Source organism: Solenopsis invicta, chromosome 3, assembly GCF_016802725.1.
Source record: "Solenopsis invicta isolate M01_SB chromosome 3, UNIL_Sinv_3.0, whole genome shotgun sequence".
In the NCBI taxonomy this organism is placed as follows: Eukaryota; Metazoa; Arthropoda; class Insecta; order Hymenoptera; family Formicidae; genus Solenopsis; species Solenopsis invicta.
Genome location: NC_052666.1, coordinates 714,961 through 736,096, shown reverse-complemented (window position 1 = coordinate 736,096; position 21,136 = coordinate 714,961). Strand labels below are relative to the sequence as shown.

The window sequence follows — 21,136 nt, the reverse complement described above, 5'->3', positions numbered from 1 at the left end:
TGCTCATTCGTGGCTGTTCGCTCGCATTTCATCTCATTCGACCTCGTCTTTCCGACCGACCAATTGGAATTATCCATGGTGATTTGAAGACGAAACCGGAGACTACTAGAAAGAAAATAACGCGTGTGATTTTTTAGAAGACAAAACGAGATACTTTTGATTTCGTAACAATTAGAGATGAGATGAGAAATCTCGTTTCTACTTTGTTAATTATTTATCAAACGTTATTTTAGTCTATTTATGGAAAGAACAATCTTTTTATTTAATGAAATAGAAAGTGAGAAAAAAAGAGGGAGAAGAAAAGTTCGTGATAATGCAAAATAATTAGACGAATGAAAAAAGTCTAAAAATCATCTTGGGCTTTTTCAATTCAAATTCGAACAGAAAAGAGAAGCAAATGAACAAGATAAATATTTGACGATACGACTTGACGTAAAAAACTTCCGAGACGATCGGAAGCATAAATGCGTTACTATGTACAATAGTCCCTTCCTTGAAGGTCAGCAGTTGGGCCCGCTGCTCCGTCTTTGTGTGCGGATATACGCATTGTACCCCGTATGAGTCATCGGGGAACGGTTCGAACAGGCGAGGCGGGTGCAACGCGGGCGCGACACGTGTTGCATGTACCTGAGAGAGGCCTGTGAAAGGGCCTGCTGTGAATATTTCCCCTGTGTAGGTGCGCACGGTCAACAACCCAGACGACGAGAACAGCTGTTGCCATAAGTATATATCCCTGTACCCCTCCCTTCCTTCGACCGCTGCTTCTTACATCTTTACCCTGAAGATTATTCAGCTACCCTACCGTATCTCGAGCCCTCCGTCTGGCGAACGAAGGCTCGCATTGTAGAAAAAGTTCACGTCGTTTCTAAATTATGGAGAACGTTCGAGTTTCCCTTAAAATTTCTCAAACACGCGAACATAGAAGTGTCCATTTTCCGTTGAAATCTATTCGATAAAAAGAGACATTACCGACTCTAATTTACAACTTTGGACTATGATTCTTTTGTTCAGATTTATGTTTCGGTAAATAAGAAGAATGGAATAATTTTTCTATTTTATAAAATTCCCTGACTGATTAAAACTCGAAATATGAATACTGTTCGAAACAGATGTCACTTTCAATTTTCACCGACAATATTTAAACTTTATAAACGAGTTCGGGTAAAGGATTATTGAGCGATATGACCGGCACGACACTTCGGGTCCAATTTCGAGTACGCGCGGCGGCCTAATTCGAAAGCGTACGCGACCGGCACGGCCCGGAATTATTCATCGTAGACAGGAAATGCAAATTCCATCGTGTCCCCTCGTGCCTCGTAGGACAGTGCTCTTTGACCTTACGTCGATCCCTTCTACAAGCGAGAATTCTCGTCTTTACGAAAATTTTATCTTCAACTATTTTTTTCTTCAAGTCTTCCCGTACAATGCATATAAATATAGTAACATAATAATTATAATAATACAAATGTAATGCATCTATGTAATATACAAATTTGTATATTATATATACAAACCCCAACAGCACATGATATCGTATAAATATACGTACAATTATGATATTGTACGAATATTCGGACGATATCCAGAATATTCGCATGATATCTAGAATATTCGCACGATATCTCGAATATTCGCACGATATCCAGAATATTCGCATGATATCTAGAATATTCGCACGATATCTCGAATATTCTAAAATATCCATATGATATCTTGTGCGGTTAGGGAATGTATGTACGTAGCATGTGAACGGCTTGTTACTTATTACCTCAGTTCCAGGTACAACCACACATGTTATAGTCCTCCATTCACAATATAATCTTATTCCCCCTTTAAGGAAATAGAAAACGCCAGTTCCATAGCTTAGAAAATACTTCTCGTTTGAAATGTATATGATATTCGAAAAATCCAAATGTGTGAACAATTTTAGAAACACAGTCAGCGCGAAAATCATTTTAACTCGGCGTTTTTATGTTACAATATATATATATATATATATATATATGTATATAAATGTACATCAATAGGTATATATGTATTTATTACATTTAAAAAATTCCGTAACACGCAATGTGCGTGCAAACCAAATCGTTACTTGGCACTTTCCCCAATTTCGTTATCTCGACATTCTATTTTGGAAGTTCTGGTATGCGATATGGTATACCTATCGCAATTCACTGCAGACTGGAAAGAAGATCGTCCAGACTTGCTTTACGAGGGGAGCCTCGACATAAGTCGTTCCCGAGGCTATGCCACCACGTGTGCGCTCGCTCTCTTCCTCTTTCTTTCTTTCTTTTTTTTCACTCTGCCTCTCCTCTTCGCACCCTCCCGACGACGGTTCCCTCGGCCGCTCGCGCGCGCTCCGCTCGTGCGGATTCCGCTTTCCGCTCGCAATCAGTCGTCCTCGGGATGCCGCGTGCGATGGTTGTGCGTGCACAACACTCCTCGTCGTCGTCGTCGTCGTGGCGCCGCCGCGAGAAAAGTATCGCGATATGTATAAACGTGCTACTATCGTTGTTGGGAAGGGGGGAAAAGAAGAACGGCCGCGATTTCCCGCCGGTATCGCGCCGGGCGGAAACGAGTATCTTCCTCCCGCGGGACGCACGCGCTCCATGCACCGCGTGCATACGAGCGCAACGCGCGTTGACACGACACCGGGCGAACCCTCGGCGACGGGAAGTGTTGCAAACGTCGGATAATTTTCTTCCCAATTTCGTCGCAACGCTGGCCTTTTCTTTACAGTCGAGCGAACGCGGATCGCATCCCCATTTTTGCATCCGTGACACCTTCCCTCTGCCGAAGTTGACGTACGTATTTGTAGCCAACACCAAGCGGAACTTTGAAATCTTACGTATTGCTGGAAAGAAGAAAGAAAAAAAGGAGACTCGGGGTCGAAAGTAACGCACGCATGATCGTCGCGAGTGAATGAATTATAAATGAGAGTACGCGTTTTATCGGGGCGACGGTTGCGTAAACGAGTATTAAAAGAAGAAGAAAAAAAAAAGAAGAAAACGTGACCTCAAAGCCGTATCGGCGGGACTCGTGTTGATTCGGCCGTGAGGAAAATAAACTGAAACGCGCGGGTGACGAGTCAGTTCAACAATGCGTTCCGATCACGGTTTCCTCCCTCCCTCTCTCTCTCGCTCCAAATGTCTGACCCTTATCACTCTAATCAGAAATTATAATGGTATATACTCGATGCCACGAAGTGAGAGCCTCGGCATACGCGCGGAGCGTTCTAGAAACTCGGATCTTAATTTTAATCAAGACCACGATTAATTTCAATTCGTTCAACTTTTTTTTCCTGGAACTTTATTTACTTCGTTTCATTATTCCGTCGTTATCTTTGCGCTTGGACGTTATGTCACGATTCTGAGAAATAAAGTGCGCAAGCTTTTTTGTATATTCGCGTCGTATTTTTCCTCGAAATAACGCTTACTCGCGCTAATGAATATCTCCATCTTTCGATTCTAATTCCCTTCTTATTTTTCCTACGGCGCACAAGAATTGAAATACAACGTCTAGCCAGTGGGCGATAAAAGATTTCTTTTATCTGCATACTTGGGAAGAGGTTTGCGGTTATCGGCTTATCGTTACATTCTTGCATTTCTTGCAAATGAATTAGAAAGTCCACGGTATCAACGTAAGAAGATCGGAAATATTTTTGCAAGTTTAATAAGTTTAAACCGTGGCGTCGGTATAATATAAAAGAAACAGTTTTACCTATGAATTCTACCGACCACGGTCCGAATTGCGCTTCGAAACACACGTGGGACAGATGCGTGAAATTCGTAAACGTCTCGCTGTATTTCCTGGGGGGAGCTCCGGCTCTCGTTCAATGGGAGCCGACGGTTGGAAAGAGCTTACAAAAAAACACGCTGGTGTAGGTCAAAGGTTGGATAACGAATCGGATGCATCCACGCTGTGACCGTTGGAAACCGATCGGTGAGATATTCCGTCCCGATATCTCTCTGGAATAATTCTTCAATTTGTTGAGGCTGACAGTACACGCGTAACACAAAGAGATTTTAGAATATATTTCTCACAAATATATTCTTTTTTAAGTGACAATAATTTTGAATATATTTATATTTTATAATTCTCAACATTATTTTTAGAATTATTTATACAAATATATTAAGAAATTATTTGAAAAAAAAAAACATTTGTGTATTAAATTTGTACACAGGATGATTATTAAGTGTAAAAAATTTAAAGGATGCTCTTTGGCTTATTTTATAAAGAAAAAGTCCTATAAATATGTCCTAAAGTGCTTCGTTTTGAAAATACAGAATGCCAAAGTTGAGAAAAGAAATATGAAAGTTTCAAAAATCTAGAAAACATTTAAAGATATTTTAATCAAATTTCTTACGCTTACATAATATTAAGAATCATTTTCTACCAATAAAACATTTTCAGATCCAGCAGGAGCATTTGTATAGGGCACAGGCAATCATAAGGTTATTATGTTAATAATAATAATATTAAATTTTTGAAATTAGAGAATAGTACACTACTGTTTTTTTCAAGAGTAATAATTTTTTTTTAATCCCAAACTAAAATCCTTTAAAAAAATTTGTTCTTTGAACTTTTTTTTTGAAAAGGGACTAAGGAATGTCTTAAAATTGTTTACACTTACTTAGAAATCATTCTGTATAGTTGAACATAATATTCTTTTAGAACTAGGAATATTAAAGCACTTTTTGCTCTTTCCATCAACATTACGTTTTGAAAAATACAATTACGAAATCGATATATCGTAGAATTGTTTCTTCCACTTTTTTAAGATCAGTTCTATATATTAAAATCATTGTAATAAATATGCATATATTTTAATTCTTTTCACGAGTATCGCGCGAAGGAAAGAGTGCAGTCACTCTTCAGGATAAACTCACGTATCTTGGTCTAACCGCCCCTTTCCTGTTTCCTTTTCACGAGCTTGCCGGCTAATCTCTAGGCCGCAGCATCCTGTGGGTGGAATCGTTTGCGTTATAAAGTTCCCCGGTCGAACTTGGAAATTATCAGTCTAGAAGTGCGCCTTCCATCACTCGCACGTCCAAATGTGTGCCTCCGCGAATTACATTGTGACGGTCTTGAGCAATACTCGTTAACCGAAATGCTTTTCACGTTTAATGTAACAGTGAAAACGTAAAGTAGCGTTTAAAGCGAACATTGGTAAAAAGTAGACAAATTCTAGGATGTAATATTAAAGTTCCTGTGATAATCTTCCGAATACGTTAAATTCGTGGGAAACGTATACATTAAGACAATTATTTTGTGAGCGAAGAGTAATATTCAGTGAAGTAAACTGAAAACATAACGAGACTGTCGTTTGCGAAAAATGTAAAAAAAGTCACTCTGGTACCGTGAAGTAGAAGCAGATAAATGCTGAACTGGGAAAGAGATCGTGTAATCGTTTATGTGATTTGTTATTTCAATATTTCCATAACATGTAAATAGAACGTATAAATATCTGTATAATATATAAATAAGTCAGTTACATTTATAGCGCGAAACACAGTGTCGGCAGTGAAGATATTATCGGACGATTACGTTGCGGCTCGTCATCGGGCACTTTGCTTCTTTTTTCCATGCAAGCTGCCTTTTGAAGGGCAACACTGTGATCGGTCGCACTCGTCGATGAAACTATGTGAAACGTATACCACAGGGAAATTTTAACTGCGGAAACCTTTTCAAAGGCGTCACATATCGAAAACGTATATTCGACGCTCGTTCTTTCATTCTTTTTTCTTTATTTTCTCTTGCTCTTTTTTTCATTTAATTAATATTAAAATAAAAGATTTGCGTTGCGTAACAACCGATCACGTACATTATTAATAAACTATTTTTCAGTAATCGTTTCAACAGTTTCCTGCAATTTTCCTCTCAGAGACACGGGCTTAAACTAATTGCGTTATCTTCAAATAAGTCATACTTCTACGGTAAGTTTCGTAAGATATCGTTATAAGAAATCCTCTTCGCAGCGGACAGTAGTTTATTTAAAGTTTTTGGTACACATCCATTGGTGCGACATCACAATTCATGTAAATGTGTTATATATATACCTATATAATAATTATTCCTCGTCAGTATTACCTCGATTACGATCTTTTCTTATGTATAATTACGAACTTATACATTTGTGGAAATGTGTACGTTGCTTGAAATTTGCAACGAATGTCAATTGTCGTGTTACTCACACGATTCAAACTGTACCTGTAACGAATGATTTTTTTTTTTTCAATTGTCAAAAGTCGCCTTATTTCGCCATTCAGTTCTTATTAATGTAGCAATTACTTTTAGTGATTACATAATCTCGATGATTTATATTGTACATACATTGCAAAATGATAGTTATATTAACGTGATAAATAAATTATGCTACTTAGCCTGCAGATCGATTTGTATAGTTATACATTACCTAACTTTAATGACGATGATAAAATGATATCATATAATAATAATAATAATAGATATAATAATTATTATACTAATAATTGTGTTCAGGTAACTTTAAAAACATTACTAAATCATAATCTAATATAAAAGCAACAGGTGATTGAATTAAACGATTTGTTTGTAAGAATGGATGGTTGTCAAGTTAAGATTCTTCGCATTATTCTATAAAACATAAGCTTAAATGTTCCATCGGTAGATCGCTATCGATTCTACCTTGATATATTTATTGCTTCAGATTTTTTTTATCTCGGTTGCACTTGGAACGTGAAATAACGATCCTTTTTCCCCTTTTCACCTCTCTAAGATGACCGACTATGTCTCTCTGTACAGATCACAGATTTTTTTTCTAGATAATTGGCGCGCTGTCCTTGGAACCTGCCGCACACAGGTTCGGGGCAAGTACAGCCCATTTATTTCTTCCTTTTTTCCCCCTTTTTTTTTTTTAATCTAAAAATATGACACGCGACTTCGACGTACTCGCTTAAAATCTGTCGCCTATAAAAAGTCAGTCTCATCGTCTATAAGGTCGCGATAGTGTCTTAGTCTCCCTAGAGGTCTATGTACACCACTGGCGGCGAGGATAACGATGGTGATCAATTGTTCAAAAAATCGAACGCTTCTCGAGATTCACCGACGCTAAGCTTCTAACGCTAATCAACAGACCTTAAGTACACGCGACGATTATAAAATTTTGATATCGACTCTTCGCGCATGTATAAAAAACATTTAATAAAAATGATATTAATTAATTAATAGAAACTTGAGATATTCGCTTAACGATCAATTAACAAAAAGCTAAATATATAGTTGCTAATAGTATTTATTCCAAGTAGTTTACGGCTTTACATAAATATCTTCTTTCATGTGTCAAGATATCGGATATCTTTCTCACTCACACTCGCTTTCTCTCTCTCTCTCTCTCCTCTCTTCAGCGACACATTTACGAATCTCATAAAATGCCACCGAAGCGTCGGATGAAATTAAATACACCGTGCGACGTGTGCCGAAGGTGTGGCCACAGGACTGCGAAAGAATACGCGATCTCGTCCTAATACTGCTCTCAAATATTAAAATAAATTACATTCACCCTGTTCTCCCGCGCGGCACACTCTTAAAATTCTCTTAATCTAAATTAACTACGGCACACGTTCGGATCACGTATTCTCGGTCTCGTGACGAACTAGAACGATTTGGAATTCGATCGTAGATCGTTAACCATAAATGTGTCTTTTCGGAAGATCCAATACCTAAATAAAAGTGGCCACGAACGAAAAATAAATTCAAGAGAAAAGGAAGAAACATTTTTAAACGCGAATAAAAAACACGTTAAAATCAATTTCGTGTATTATTTAAAATTATAATTCGATATAACGACCAATACTAATTAGTAAAATTAATTAGTAAAATAACTTTTAAAAGTTTTAATTTTGGTATTCCTTTTAAAAATCGACTCTTTCGTTATTACATTTGATTATATATATATATATCGTTTCCAATATAATTTCTTTGTAGATATTGGATTTTCTCAAAAAATCTTTTGCCACGAACGTTCTATTTAATTAAAAAAAAAAAAAGAAAAAAAAAGAAATTGTAATATCTCACAAATATACAAATTTTCGTTCGCCGCAGGATACCACCGATATCCAGCGCCGCATCGAACGGGAAACGTTTTCTCGTGTCCCAAGACTTCCCCCCAAATTCGACCTACGATAAAACTCTGTCTTACGATTAAGTGTCTTGTAAAGTCTCAAGAGTTAGAACTATTAAAAAAAAAAAAAAAATTTACAACAATTCTTATCATTTTTTTTTTGCACAACGCGGTCCTTCCGGACTCTTCAACCCCTCATGGCTGTGAGTTCACCGATGAGGGAAAAATTGCTGTTTATATCATATTGCATAATAATATAAGCCGAACACTGACCGGAACGAACGTTCGAGCGACCGTGAAGCTGGTGCAACGTATATGGCGAATCCGAATGTTAAGAGCTTAAAACGGGTTGAATTTGATATTGTAAAATCGAATATTGATTTCATGCATATTCGCGTTTCATTCAGCTTTATTCATGAATAATGTCAATGCGTGCACGTGATTTACATTTACAAATAAATACACGTTAAAATTATCAATATTAACAATAACTATTGTTATGAAGAAAACGAGGCTGTTAATCATCTTTATCATTAAACAACAATTAGAAATTTCTTCATGAGCTTCACAATCGCGCACGAGGTAAAAAAAGAACTGGAATAAAACCGGGAAGACACTCGAAATCGGATAGCGCATACCAGGGATAGCGGGAATTCCATTTGAAAGCAATTCCGATCAAAGTTCAATTTTACCTCCACACACTCGGATAGTAAATCGGATAGATTTCCGAATACGGAATACGACCGTGTTCGGAATTCGCCCATACGGATCACATGGACGAATGGAAAGACCGTTTCTCCGACCGGAATTGTTTCCAAACAGATCCAACGCGTGCACGATAAAAATCGAACGGACTAACGAAACTGAGTAGATTGTGGATGTACGGCGTTCCAAGTTCATCGAAGCTTTAGATACCGTTTTCGCGCGAGTCGTCGCGGAAATGCAAAGATGGTATAGCACGAGGAAGTAGCCCGATCTTAACATCAATATCGATAAAACTATTATTAATAATAAAATATGCACAGCATATTTTCTAGTACTCTTCAGCAGAATCTTTAAAACGCTAAACAACACTTTTCAATAACATGCATTAACAAATGATAAAACAGCCTTTCAAAGAGTTAACACTTGTCGCTTTTCTCAATATTAATAAAAACTCTTATTAACACTGACGTCATATCGCGCTACCTTATCGCGTTTCACCTTGATAAATAGGAAGCCGGTCTACCCGGTTCTATTCGACCTACCTCCAGCTCTCGGCTATGCTACGAGCGATCAAACTCGCGAGCTTTGCTTTATAAACGAGACGAGAAGAGCCAGCTTCAGCCAGCGACCAACGTCGTGGCGAATGTAAGCGTATCTTCACCATCATCGTCGCCGTCGCCGTCATCGTCACTGTCGTCATTGTCATCGTCGTCGTCGTCATTGTCGTCGTCGTCGTCGTCGTCGTCGTCGTTGGCATATCGCGACGGTCACCAGAAATGCGATTGCACGTAACCGCCGCCACCGCCACCTCCCATGCCAATCGGATTAAACCGATGCGGGTGTATCTTCTCCATCCGCATGGCGCCCGGACCACCGCCACCTCCCCGCCGCCGCCGCCTAGGAAGCCACCGCTGTGGGGTCCACCGCGCGGCCCGAAACCACCCGCCCGGCCCAACATCCCCGGACCACCGCCGATACCCATGCCCATCCCAGGTGGACCCCCGATGCCCCGAGCCCGTCCACCGCCGCCTCCTCCTGCCGCCGCCGCCGCCGCCGCCGCCGCCGCCTCCACCGCCGCCACCACCGCCGCGCCGCTGACCCCGAGTCCACTCGATCCTGCAAAATTGACGAGGCCTCAGATGAAAGAAAATGGTTAAGAGCTGTGTCCTGAAAAACGGGTCTCGATATCGACGCTCCTCCTTCGTTATCTTTTTTTCTTTTTTTTTTTTGCTAACGCGAGTCAGTATTTTAAATCAATTTATCATCTCTAATTTAATACCTCAGATTTTTGTGTAGTAATGGTTTGTGGATGCAACCGAGATTCAAAATCTTTTTTTTTTTTTTTTAATATTTGTTGTCCCTAGAATGTTTTTACTTGCCATTATTTTTACGAAATAGTACGTTTTCTTTCGAGAGATGCGCGTTTCTGATACTCATGTTGTTACACTTGACTTTCAATTTCTTCGAGGGAGATGTCGCAGAGAGAGAGAGAGAGAGAGAGAGAGAGAGAGAGAGAGGCGAGGGAGGAGCGTATTTTAAAGAGAGAGACAGAGGGTGACGCGAATGACTTGAGACTTGGTATATATCGGTTTCTAATGTTTTAATCAAATTTAATGAGTGACCGCGGTGAGGAAACTCGCGATCGCGGCAACGAGAATAGGAAAGATATAAGATACTGATTAGAGGATCTCCGGAGGATCATTAACGACGTTTCTTTTTCCTATTTTCATTCGTGAAACGTTAGTCCTCCAGAGTGTTACTTTTTGTCCTGATGATTTACTTTTTCTTTTCGCGAAGAAAGCTTCGTCGTCAACTTCAACTCCGATTGTCAAGAGTATAAAAAAACTCCACCGTGATCGGGGGGGTTCGAGGGGGGGCGGGCGGGCGAAAAAAGATATATTTCGCGAGGCGCGCAATGCTTGCAATCATCTGATTTTCAACACTTAATTTTAATTAGCGTAATCCCCGCGGGAAACGAATTTGTACAAAAGTATCACAGAGAGCCATTATTTCTGCGTGTGTGCGTGTGCGATATAGTTTTATTTCTCTCTTTCGCAAAATTGGGATCGAGTGTGTCCCGATCGCTCGAGTTCGATTTAACGTCGCGCGCGTCGAGGGATCCATCCGATTTTATACATCATCAGCACAAAAAGCGGCGGTCGGATACAATAATTCACATTTAATGCTCAATACGTTTAAATACAAATATCCGTACAACGAGATACGAACATTGATCTGTAACTGTAACTATGTCGTGTCAAGTTTTGCATGTTTCTAACTATTATGCATGTGTGTTTAATCGCTGTGTGTACGTGTGTATCGCATTGTTGTAAATGTAAACATTCATGTTAACGAGACACTAAACTCGCCTAACGACGATAACTTTCGCTAATTCAGAGATTTGCGTAGACTATATATATATATATATATATATATGTATTTTTAAGTCATAACGAACAAGAGAAAAATACGATGAATGTATCATCGAGAATGTCGCGGGTGTTCTCAAACGAGGCCGAAGAAGCTGAATTTTTCCTCTCTAAAACGTTAGAGTGTTACCAAACTGTCGCATTTTCTTCGGCTAGTGACAAGTTGTAACACTTGAGAAATATTTAACCAAGTGGAAACAATAACGCACTATAAAATAATCATAATTATTCAGTTATTTGATAAAAATAAAAATCTAAAAAATATATATATTTATAATTGTAATTTTGAACAATACGTTGGAATTCATAAAGAAAAATAAAAAAATTCTTAACAAATTCATTACCTTGTAGCCGAAGCGAATACGACAAATTTCGAAAACGCTCTGCGCACTGTTTGCTAATTTAGGCATAATCGTGCATCAACTAAAGTCGGATGCTACGAAGAAAGCCGTTTTTTAATGCATCGATTCGCTGTTAGTTTTCAAATGCAATTATACCGGTGTATTGTACACTGCTGATATTCGAAATTAATTCAACATTAAAAATCAGATCGAAAGAGAGGAAGAGAAGCTTCGCTAATCCGTTTGTTTCAGTCAGTAATAATTTGTTTTTCTTTTTGCAATTCTCGTTAGTATTTCCTTATCCTTATCACAGCCATCGTTAGCACTACTGGACTTCGGGATTAACCATTTCGCACATTCTTCGATCCGTTAGACCTTACAATTTACTACTTAACAGTTTAAAGTTAAACCTAATTACAATTAGACCTTTCGATTACAACGCCAAGTCGAACTCGCAATTTCCGGCATCTAGTCGCGAATTTAGATGAAAGGATCAAATCCAATATCAGATACAATATATTTATAAATTTTTAACGAGACGCTCGCGCCAATTAGGAATTTAACTAATAAACTTTCGATATTAAACAATTATCTGAAGACATATCATCAGTGTATAATTTGTAAATTTAAATTTTACATATTTCGTTGATACTTTTTTTATTAGAATTAAATAACAACACGATATCTTCGCCGATTCGATTATCCGTAACATTTTCGTTAATCTCGACGTTCAATTTTCAAAGATAAATTCTTTGCGATTAGAGAGAAGAAACGACGAAAGTTTCTCTCTTGGTGTATAGAAGATGCCTTATATTAATCTGTCTACTTTTGTTGATAAAGTTTTCAACGTTTAATCGATCTTCTTATTAATCTAGCAGCGATCGTGCTGTGCAACACATTGCGCATCGGTTCGTCGACCAATCGACCGTCGAAGACGAGTCAAATTATGTGCAAGCAAATCCCTTGATTTTTATAAAAATAAATATTTAAATAGAGAAAACTAACACGGGGCGCATGTTTCATGTCGCGTACAAAGCTTCAACAAACTGTGTAAAGAGGTATCGAAGAGAGAAAAAAAGAAAATAAAAGAAAAGCATCGAAACTGCGAAAGAAAGTTGACAAAAGTTCACGCACATTGTCTTTTTTCTTCAGACTAGATTTCTTCAGATAGATAGTCACTCGACGTGCAAGCTGTCCGCGAATGCGTATTGGCGTGTAAAAATATAGTCCATCGGCTCGTAGCTCCTCGACGATCGATCGGTCAGTAACCGAAGCGGGTCAAACGCCGGCGCATTCGCAATATTAAATTCCTAAAAGTTCCGACATCGCGAGGTTCGCCCTTGCGCGAAGCAGCGTCTAAATATCTTACGTTGAGCAAGGTGGATCGTGTCCTCGATCGCGTTACGCAATTGGGATTTCAGCCCCTAATGTCACGAGTGATCTCTGTGCGAACATCTTTCCTTTATCGACTTCCTAATTGGCATGTCCGTCGGATGTAACACCTCAATCGAGATTCGAGGTGCTTTTTTTCAGGCGGTCTTAAGACAGTCTTCTCAAAGTTTTCCGAGAAATAAAAATTATTCCGCACATGTTCCACATATGTAATTAATTTTGCAATTATTACGCGAGTACTCGCTGTAATCGGGGACGAATTTCCCTCTTGCAAACGCGATCTACGACAGAACGGAAGAAAATGGAATGCGATCAAACGCGAGGTGTTCCTCGACAAACGATTCACTGTCCGTGTAATAAAATTACAATGCGAAACATCGAAGATGATACGGATCTGAGTCACATCTGCGACAAAACGGAGTCATCTTCATGGTGTTCTAGGCAGTGTTTTCTAACTACTTTTGCAGCCAGTAGTTTAAAAGACTACATTTGGCATTGTAATAACAAAAATGTTTATCTAACAAGTGTATAAACTAGCAAAGACTACGTATCAACATTCTCATTATTGCAGACATCTTATTTTTATACGAATCCATGTAAAATCGCATTATTAAAGGGAAATCTCGCGCGTTCGTATTCCATTTTCTTCTGTCGCACGCAACTGGGAAGATGCGCTAAATCCACTGAAGATGGACGATTGTCAGGGTCGAAGGACATACACGTTACTTCTAGTTCTCAGGATCCACCTCTCTCCGGCTCTCTCGCCGCCGGGTCGGCCGTTTAAAGCGTCATTCAAGATTCAAAGAGAGACGAAAGAGTCTAACAGCGAGAATCGTTAAAGAGTCCACGAGACGATGCAGGGGTTCTATTCTACAAAAATCGAGCGATATCTCGGCTATCTCTCAATATTGTATATCGTTAATTAGCTAATTATTGGTACCGCCAAATGTATTCGGTGGCTCATCGCGGTGCATCACAGGCCGATACAGACAAATGGGAAGATCGTGCGCTTCCACCCGTTTGATATCAGTTTGCATTCGGTGTACCGATGTACCGAAGCATCGATAGTGCTAGAAAAGTCGATTTACCTACTAATCCTTCCATATTCATTTAAATATCTTTTCACCACATTCACAGTTTTAATAAAAATTTCACCAATCTTATATACAGATCGAGTTTTCATTTCGATTTGTAAAATTTAATCTCGCGTCAAGTTAATTTCTTTTTTTATTTTATCAACTTAAAACATAATGGAAAAGTTGACTGCGGAGAACATTTTTTTTCGGAACATTATACAAAGTGATCTCAAAAATTTTCCACATCTTTCATTGTCACGTTGAAAAAAATATCTTTAGAATTTCAGAACATAATATTCCGTAGCTAAATCGACTCACTGACTTAAGTATACGTTAATGCATTTGTTTCGCTTTTTCCATTCGAGTTTGCCACCGAGAACATGGTCGGGCGCATCCTCAGTTTGAGTACATGATATATTCTTTTTTTTTTTTTTTGGCTATCGAATAAATTTTAGAAAGATATCGATCCCTACTAGGAGAAACGATGTCAATTATTTATTTGATCTGCGAATTTTACTAAAGACCGTAGCGGCTATACGTGACTACAAGATTTGCCGCGCGTGTCACAATTTTCTTACGTTGAGAATTAATACTATCTACGTAGCAGACAATTGAGAAGTCCTACTCTCGGATCTCGTAATCCTCTAGAGCGTTAGAGATCAATCTTGTCGGATTGATTATTATTCTCGTACGTACGTTACGCGTACATCTAATTACATCTCAAAGATCGCTGTATCAATCCAAAAAAGATATCTCAAAAGAAACACGCCGTCGAGATCGTTTCAAAGTGCGCATTGGTTATTATCGATCTTCGCAGTGTACGATAACGATTCTACCATGGTGTTTCAGATAACAAAAGTCGCAAAGACTTAAAATTACGAAACAGATTTATATACACTGTAATCCTTAAACTCGTTGAACAACTGCGATTAATTTACGATCGTTGAGCAAAAATCATATTGCGATTATTTGGTGTAATGATCCTCGATTAATCGCTGTCCAGGTTACATCGAGGACTCTTATAATTTTTTTTTTTTTATTTATATAGTCACATCTCTCTTAAAATGTCTCGCCTTACGAATACACAGAGATTTAATTTGAAAATTATTTTATAAGACTTTACAGACTAACGCTTTTCTAAAAATAAAGTATAATTTTCAGACTGCTAAAGAGTACAAAATCAATCGAGTCTTTCCGAAGCGAGACAGTCGCGTTACAGTTTGCACTTCGTTCGCTTCTGTCTTGTATATAATTTACATATCACACTTCCGTTGGAATTTCACGCGATGCTCTTTACGATACCTTCGCCAGCGCCAACTTAGACACTAAAGTTGAGGCCGAATTTTGGAAATTATCGTTACGCCCTAATTACAATACGTGTAAAACGAGAGACGCTACGTAACGTAGAATCAATGCGACTTATACAATTAACAAACAATTCGCTATCTAAAACCGTTCGGAAACCGGCGAGCGGAGAACGTTCCTCGCGCAATTACAAGTCACGTCGATGGAACACAGCGCTGCGAGTATACGCGATCGATTCCGCAAATTAAATTCACGAAGCCTTCGTTTGATTACGACTGCAAGGACGGCCGCGTGTGCGCATATATATATATATATATATATATATACAAATATATATATAACATTCGGAACGTTCAACGGCACGGTGACAACAATAACAACAACGTTTCTCGCCCTTTCAGTACAGGTAATGAGCATAGCGCTGATATTTATTCCTCGTCGGGTACAGACGCTCTCCTTCACGAGTCAAGAGGCATGCATAGAAATGAAAACGTCATTGATTAGGTCTTTTATATAAAAGTTCCATTTCTGCGCGTGGCGCGTTACAACGGCTCGATAAGGACACAGCATCATGCACTTGGATTCCTTTACTAAAGCACAAGATCGCAATCAAATCACAGCCAAATCGCGCGTACTTTCGCGAGCGAGCTTTCGTATCCTCCTCATTTACGATTTAAATGTCGAACAAACGAACAGCTAATTGGGAAATTAATCTGTAACTTAAAAACATCCGTCCCTCGAGAAAGAAGCACACTAATTAATTTCATTTTCCTTCAAACGGTCACAACATAATAATCGACACGCTCGACACAATACATAATTTACAAATCCCCTAACTCGCTTTGAATTCGCTTAAAATTAAACAGGACTGGAATAGAATTACCAGTGGAAGACAGAACGTACACGTATGTTTGTGAAAACAAAATATATATTTCGGACATAGGAAATAATATATATATAGATATATAACAAAATTGTAACGTAGAGAAACTTAAACAACGCCTTAGTTGCGCTAAAGCACAAACAGCATCAGCCATATGGAACATGATATTTAATGATTCGGCGAACGCGAAGCTACTGTGTGCTCGATATTAACATTGTACATGGGCAACGGTTAATACTTTTAACAACAAAGTATCAAGCAAAAAATGAATGCAGCAGAGCTAATGAAAGAAAAGAAAAAAAAAAATAAAAATAATAATAACGGAAGATAGCGAATCGTAAGTAATCGGTCCAGCTAGCCAGCATCCAAACTGAAAGTTTCAACGAACGGTATTTTTTCTCTCTCTTTTTTTTTCTGTGCGGCAACGGGATATGTCTTACGGTGTGTAAGGTGTTTATATACCGCAAACGCCGCGCGTCACTAGCCGTGTCTCGTGTACATAATAGTACCACGCGTACCTCTCGTCACCAGATCACACACAAGAGAGTCTTCGATCGCAAACACTGCGATTCTCGCCTACTCGATCGCACACACGGCGAAAGAGAGCCCTTTAAGCGGCGGTCTTTGTTTTTTTCCTCTCTCTCTTTATTTTTCTCATTTTTTCGCCCGGGTACCGCCCGAGCAAGGCGGAGTCTTTATTTTCTTTTTTTTTCCGTATCGAATCATGCGCACATCTTTGAAAAAGTTGAAGTAAAAGGAAAAACCGTAGACGTATAAAGAAGTAAAGAAACGCGGGAAACCGTGTCTCCAAGTCGTTCAGCGCGCGGAGAGATCTCTCTCCGCGTTTTGTCGTATGTGGTTTTGTTGTATGTGTAACGTGTCAGAATATAAACACCCTTTTGGTTCTCTGTGTATACAAAAGGTGCTTAGTGCGTTAAGTCGTGGTGGTCTGATTTAGATGCAGCCATCTTATCTGACAAAACAGTTTTCAACGTTAGACAAACAGTATGACAAAAGAAAAAAAGAAAAAAAATACAATGTGTATAAATAGCGACCTATGCTAGAGAGAGTCAATCGTATTCGTCTGTCTATACACGCGGCAAAAATTAAAGATCTTTATCCCAGGCAAAGAATAAATAAAGAAAAAAAAATGTGTAATACAAAACCGTGTTGAAACGCGGCGATGTAATAGTAAACATGTCGCGGTAAGAAGCATTGCGCCATATAAAAATAATCTACGCTAGCAAATTTGAAAAAAAAAAAAAATATATCGAGATACGAGAAAAATCGAGTGTATAATACGCTCGATCAAAAGAATCGTGTTTGACATATCAGGCAAATAGAAATACAATAATTTTTCGATCAAACGAAATAATTGTAATAAATAACATCGAGTTTCAACTAGTGCTGTCCTATATAGACTAGGCATGTTACAACAATCGTAATAGAGATGCAAATTATATAAACTATATATAATATGCGTATATACATATATATATAATAACCGTATATATTTCAGTTAATATATACATATATTAGCACGGAAACGTTAGAAGCCAAAAAATGCAAGCTCCACCAAGCAGTGGTAATCCTGGATTTTATACGTTCGAAAGAGCTCTGAACAAGAACCCATAAGAAACTCGCTTAATTTATCGATTACCACTGCCAAGTTGCGAGATAAAGTCTATTTAATGCAGCGGTCTCGTAAGATATGTAAAATTACTTACCGCGGCTTTGATTGTATCCCGCCTGCCAGCCCGCGTAATACGCCGCCTTTTGCTTTCCGTGTTCCTCCGCGATTTTTACACTAAGCGGCTCTGAGCCACCCTCCGGTATTGTACCATGAAGTTGCGCGATAGCCTCCTGGGCTTCCTCTCTCTTATCGAATCTATATCGGGACAAATTGGGAAAAAAATTATAGTAATTTCGAGTGCAATCAAGTTTTAGAAACTCTTGCGATCTTAAAAACATATTCTATAGGAGCGTCATTTATTTTCGTCCGTTCTTTGCCTCTTCTAAGGATTGACAAAATTGACCGGGGATCAGTCAGCCAAGGGGCATTTTAGTGAGAGATTCCCAGCTGTTGGCATAGATTTTGCAACAGCTATTTCCAAACAACCTATTTCCCACAAATTTGCTATCCCTAGTTTATTCATGTGTTGCGATTATCTGGGCCAGACTAAAGGGAGCGTATCAGAATTGTGCAATTGAAACCAGGAGCTGTATGCAAAAATACTTTGGCAGGAAACTTTCGCAAAATAAATACGCGCGCGCGGATATGCGTACGGCCGTAGTTGTGTAACGATACAGTATGATTGCCGCGGGCAGCTGTTTTGAATTTGTTCCAATCTTAAATACCGGCGCGTTATTTATACTCGATGAAAATGCGCGAGTGTCATAAAGTGATATTTATTAAACCGCTGAAATCGCCATTTCTCTTTGTCATGCATACATTTTATAAATTCGACCATTTATAAACGTGCCTATAAAAATTGCCTATCGACATTTAAAAGATGAAAAGAATTGATTACAAAAATTAATAAAAAAAATCTTCTCACCTAACAAATGCTACTCCTCTCGGTAAACCGGTCAGTTTATCCCTCAGTATATTCTTTTGCACGATGTTGCCGAATTTACTGAAAAGTTCGTCGATTTGGCTTTCCGTTATATTTCTGTAAGTACAAACAATGTGTCTTTCAATACAATACTTTTTCACATTACCAAGATTTATCGGGATGCTGGATGGCTTAGAGGAATCGCTTGCCAAGCGAAAGACCTGGGTTCAATTCCCGATCTTATCGCCTCAAATACGTAAGAAATTATACGAGTGGAAAATCATCATTTCTGATAGAAATATAAGAAATATTTCCAGAGAAAATAAAAATATAAATCGCGAGAGAAACGTGTCAGAAACGAGAACAATATTTAAATTGAGTAACATGGTCTATCGAAAATACAAAAAAAAAAAAAAATTAAAAATAACAATAATAATTACCTTGGTAAATTCGTAACGTAAAGATTCGTTTCCTTAATTTCTTCTCCGGAAGGCCGAGCGAACGAAACTTTCAGACGCTTATTTTGCACCTGAAGACCGTTCAACGTGTTTATTGCCGTCGCAGCGTCCTCAGCTTTCGCATAGTTGACAAAACCAAAGCCGTAGCTGTAACCAGTCTAGAAAAAAAAATAAAATAAAAAAATAAAAAAATAGAACGTAACGTTAGCCTCGCGTAAAAGCCAATTCGCACGAGATGATCCCACGTAGGAAATGTATATATCGCTTGCCTTGTAGTCCTTCATGACTCGACATGACTCAACCGGACCGATCGTGACGAATAGACTGTACAGCTCCTTCTCGTTCATGTTTTGCGGGAGATAATTGATGATCAAATTCGTTCTCGGTTCCTCATTGCCTTTGATCTGTTGCGGCTGTTGCTGCTGCTGCTGCTGAAACTGGGATTGCGGCTGTTGCTGCTGCTGCTGCTCTCGCTGGTCAGTCATTTTGCGGTGCTGCGGTTGCTGCAGATCACCTTCCGACGAAGACGACGCCTGATTCGACGCGACGATCTGATTTCGCGGTTGCTGTTGAAGCTGCTGCTGTTGCTGCTGCTGCTGTGCGACCGAATCCACCACCAGCAGCTGGTGTTGCTGTTGCTGTTGTATACTCCAACTGGTACCGTCCAGCGAAACGACCATTGACGGGAGGATCATCGGCAAATACAAAAAATATAAACAAATTCATTACTACGTCTTCCCCGTACGACCACGCCGCCACGCTTGTAGGCCAGCCTGCGCCCTCGAATGCTCTCATCTTTCTCTCTCTCTCTCTCTCTTTCGCTTTCTCTCTAAGCAGTCTCAAAATAAATAGAAAATAAATGTGCAATATATGTATTGATGCCAGACCTGTGTGTGAGAAACAAACAAACAAAGGCAAGTAAGGACAAAAACAGAATCAGATGGCGAGCGAAAATCAAAGAGACAAAGTGGGCGAGCGTACGTAAGTGGTAATCGGAGCGTCAAAAAAGAAAGAAAAAAAAAAAAATAATAAAATTTGCGGGCAGCAAAATCACAACGCCATACGAGTATCGATCTCGAGTGTCGCGTCGCAAATTTTACGTGTTTTCCCTTTCTTTCTTTATTTTCCGTGTGACCTCTGTACAGAAATCACAAGGGTGTTTGTATGTCATTGCCTTTGACGCGCTTTCCGTTCAGCGATCTCAATCAAAGGTCCAAAAAAAAAAAAGAGAGAGAGAAAAAAAAATCGGGTTCGACGGACGACGAGAATCGAGAGTGACGTGATTACCCTGCGCCCGTGCGCCACGTAGACGCGCGTCGTCGCGTGTACCCGGCGATCGTGCGACGACACTGCGATCCGAGCGATATCGAATTTCATTGAGTGGCCCTCCCGGCGGGAATTCGTACGTCGGCAGGAGAGACGGGAGTCACGCGCGCTCGCTCGCTCGCTCGCTCGCTCGTTCGTTCATTCACGCCTGGAGCGCGCGCGGAACGGAGAGGCACGGAGAAGAAGAGAATTCCCGTGTACTCGCCTATGTTTACGTAGCGCCGAGGTGTTCCCGATCGCGATTGTCATTGTCGGTTGTAAAGTCCAAATCACACGATTGACGATTGCGATTACTTTTCAACCAATTAGAGCAAAGCAGCCACCGACTATTTTGCTCTGATTGGTTTAAAAAGTAATCGCCAATCGTCAATCGCTAGTGTGATTTAGGCTTAACGTCGACGATGCCGCGGTGGCCGCGACGTCCTCCTTCCGCCGTCGCCGTCGTCGTCGTCGTCGTCAACAAAAGAGCGAACGGAGAAAACAATAAAAAAAAGAACGAGAACGGAAAAGACAAGAGAAGCGGGAGGGGGGAGGGAGGCCGAAGGAGCGAAGGGCGTGG

At 39.4% G+C, this 21,136-nt stretch overlaps 2 protein-coding genes across 8 annotated transcripts in view; both read right to left on the bottom strand.

Annotated features, from left to right (window-relative positions):
* The window catches only part of LOC105206147 (sex-lethal homolog), a 35,221-nt gene that overhangs the window by 7,511 nt on the left and 6,574 nt on the right, over nt 1-21,136 (bottom strand). For 3 of the 7 annotated variants that reach the window (XM_039446752.1, XM_039446751.1, XM_039446754.1), the window contains exons 2-5: nt 19,521-20,138; nt 19,234-19,409; nt 18,797-18,910; nt 17,966-18,126 (exon numbers count right to left, since the gene is read on the bottom strand). In XM_039446752.1, coding sequence (XP_039302686.1) covers nt 17,966-18,126; nt 18,797-18,910; nt 19,234-19,409; nt 19,521-19,946 — 877 coding nt within the window. In that variant the 5' untranslated portion in view covers nt 19,947-20,138. Of the gene's footprint in view, nt 1-10,142; nt 15,812-16,265; nt 17,212-17,965; nt 18,127-18,796; nt 18,911-19,233; nt 19,410-19,520; nt 20,139-21,136 lie in introns of those variants that run through there. The other 4 variants (XM_011175668.3, XM_011175664.3, XM_026137235.2 and 1 more) reach the window with 3 other exon arrangements.
* Nucleotides 9,351-9,800, bottom strand: LOC120357054. Its single transcript, XM_039446427.1, has one exon. The coding sequence runs from the start codon at nt 9,798-9,800 to the stop codon at nt 9,351-9,353; it is 450 nt and encodes a 149-aa protein (XP_039302361.1).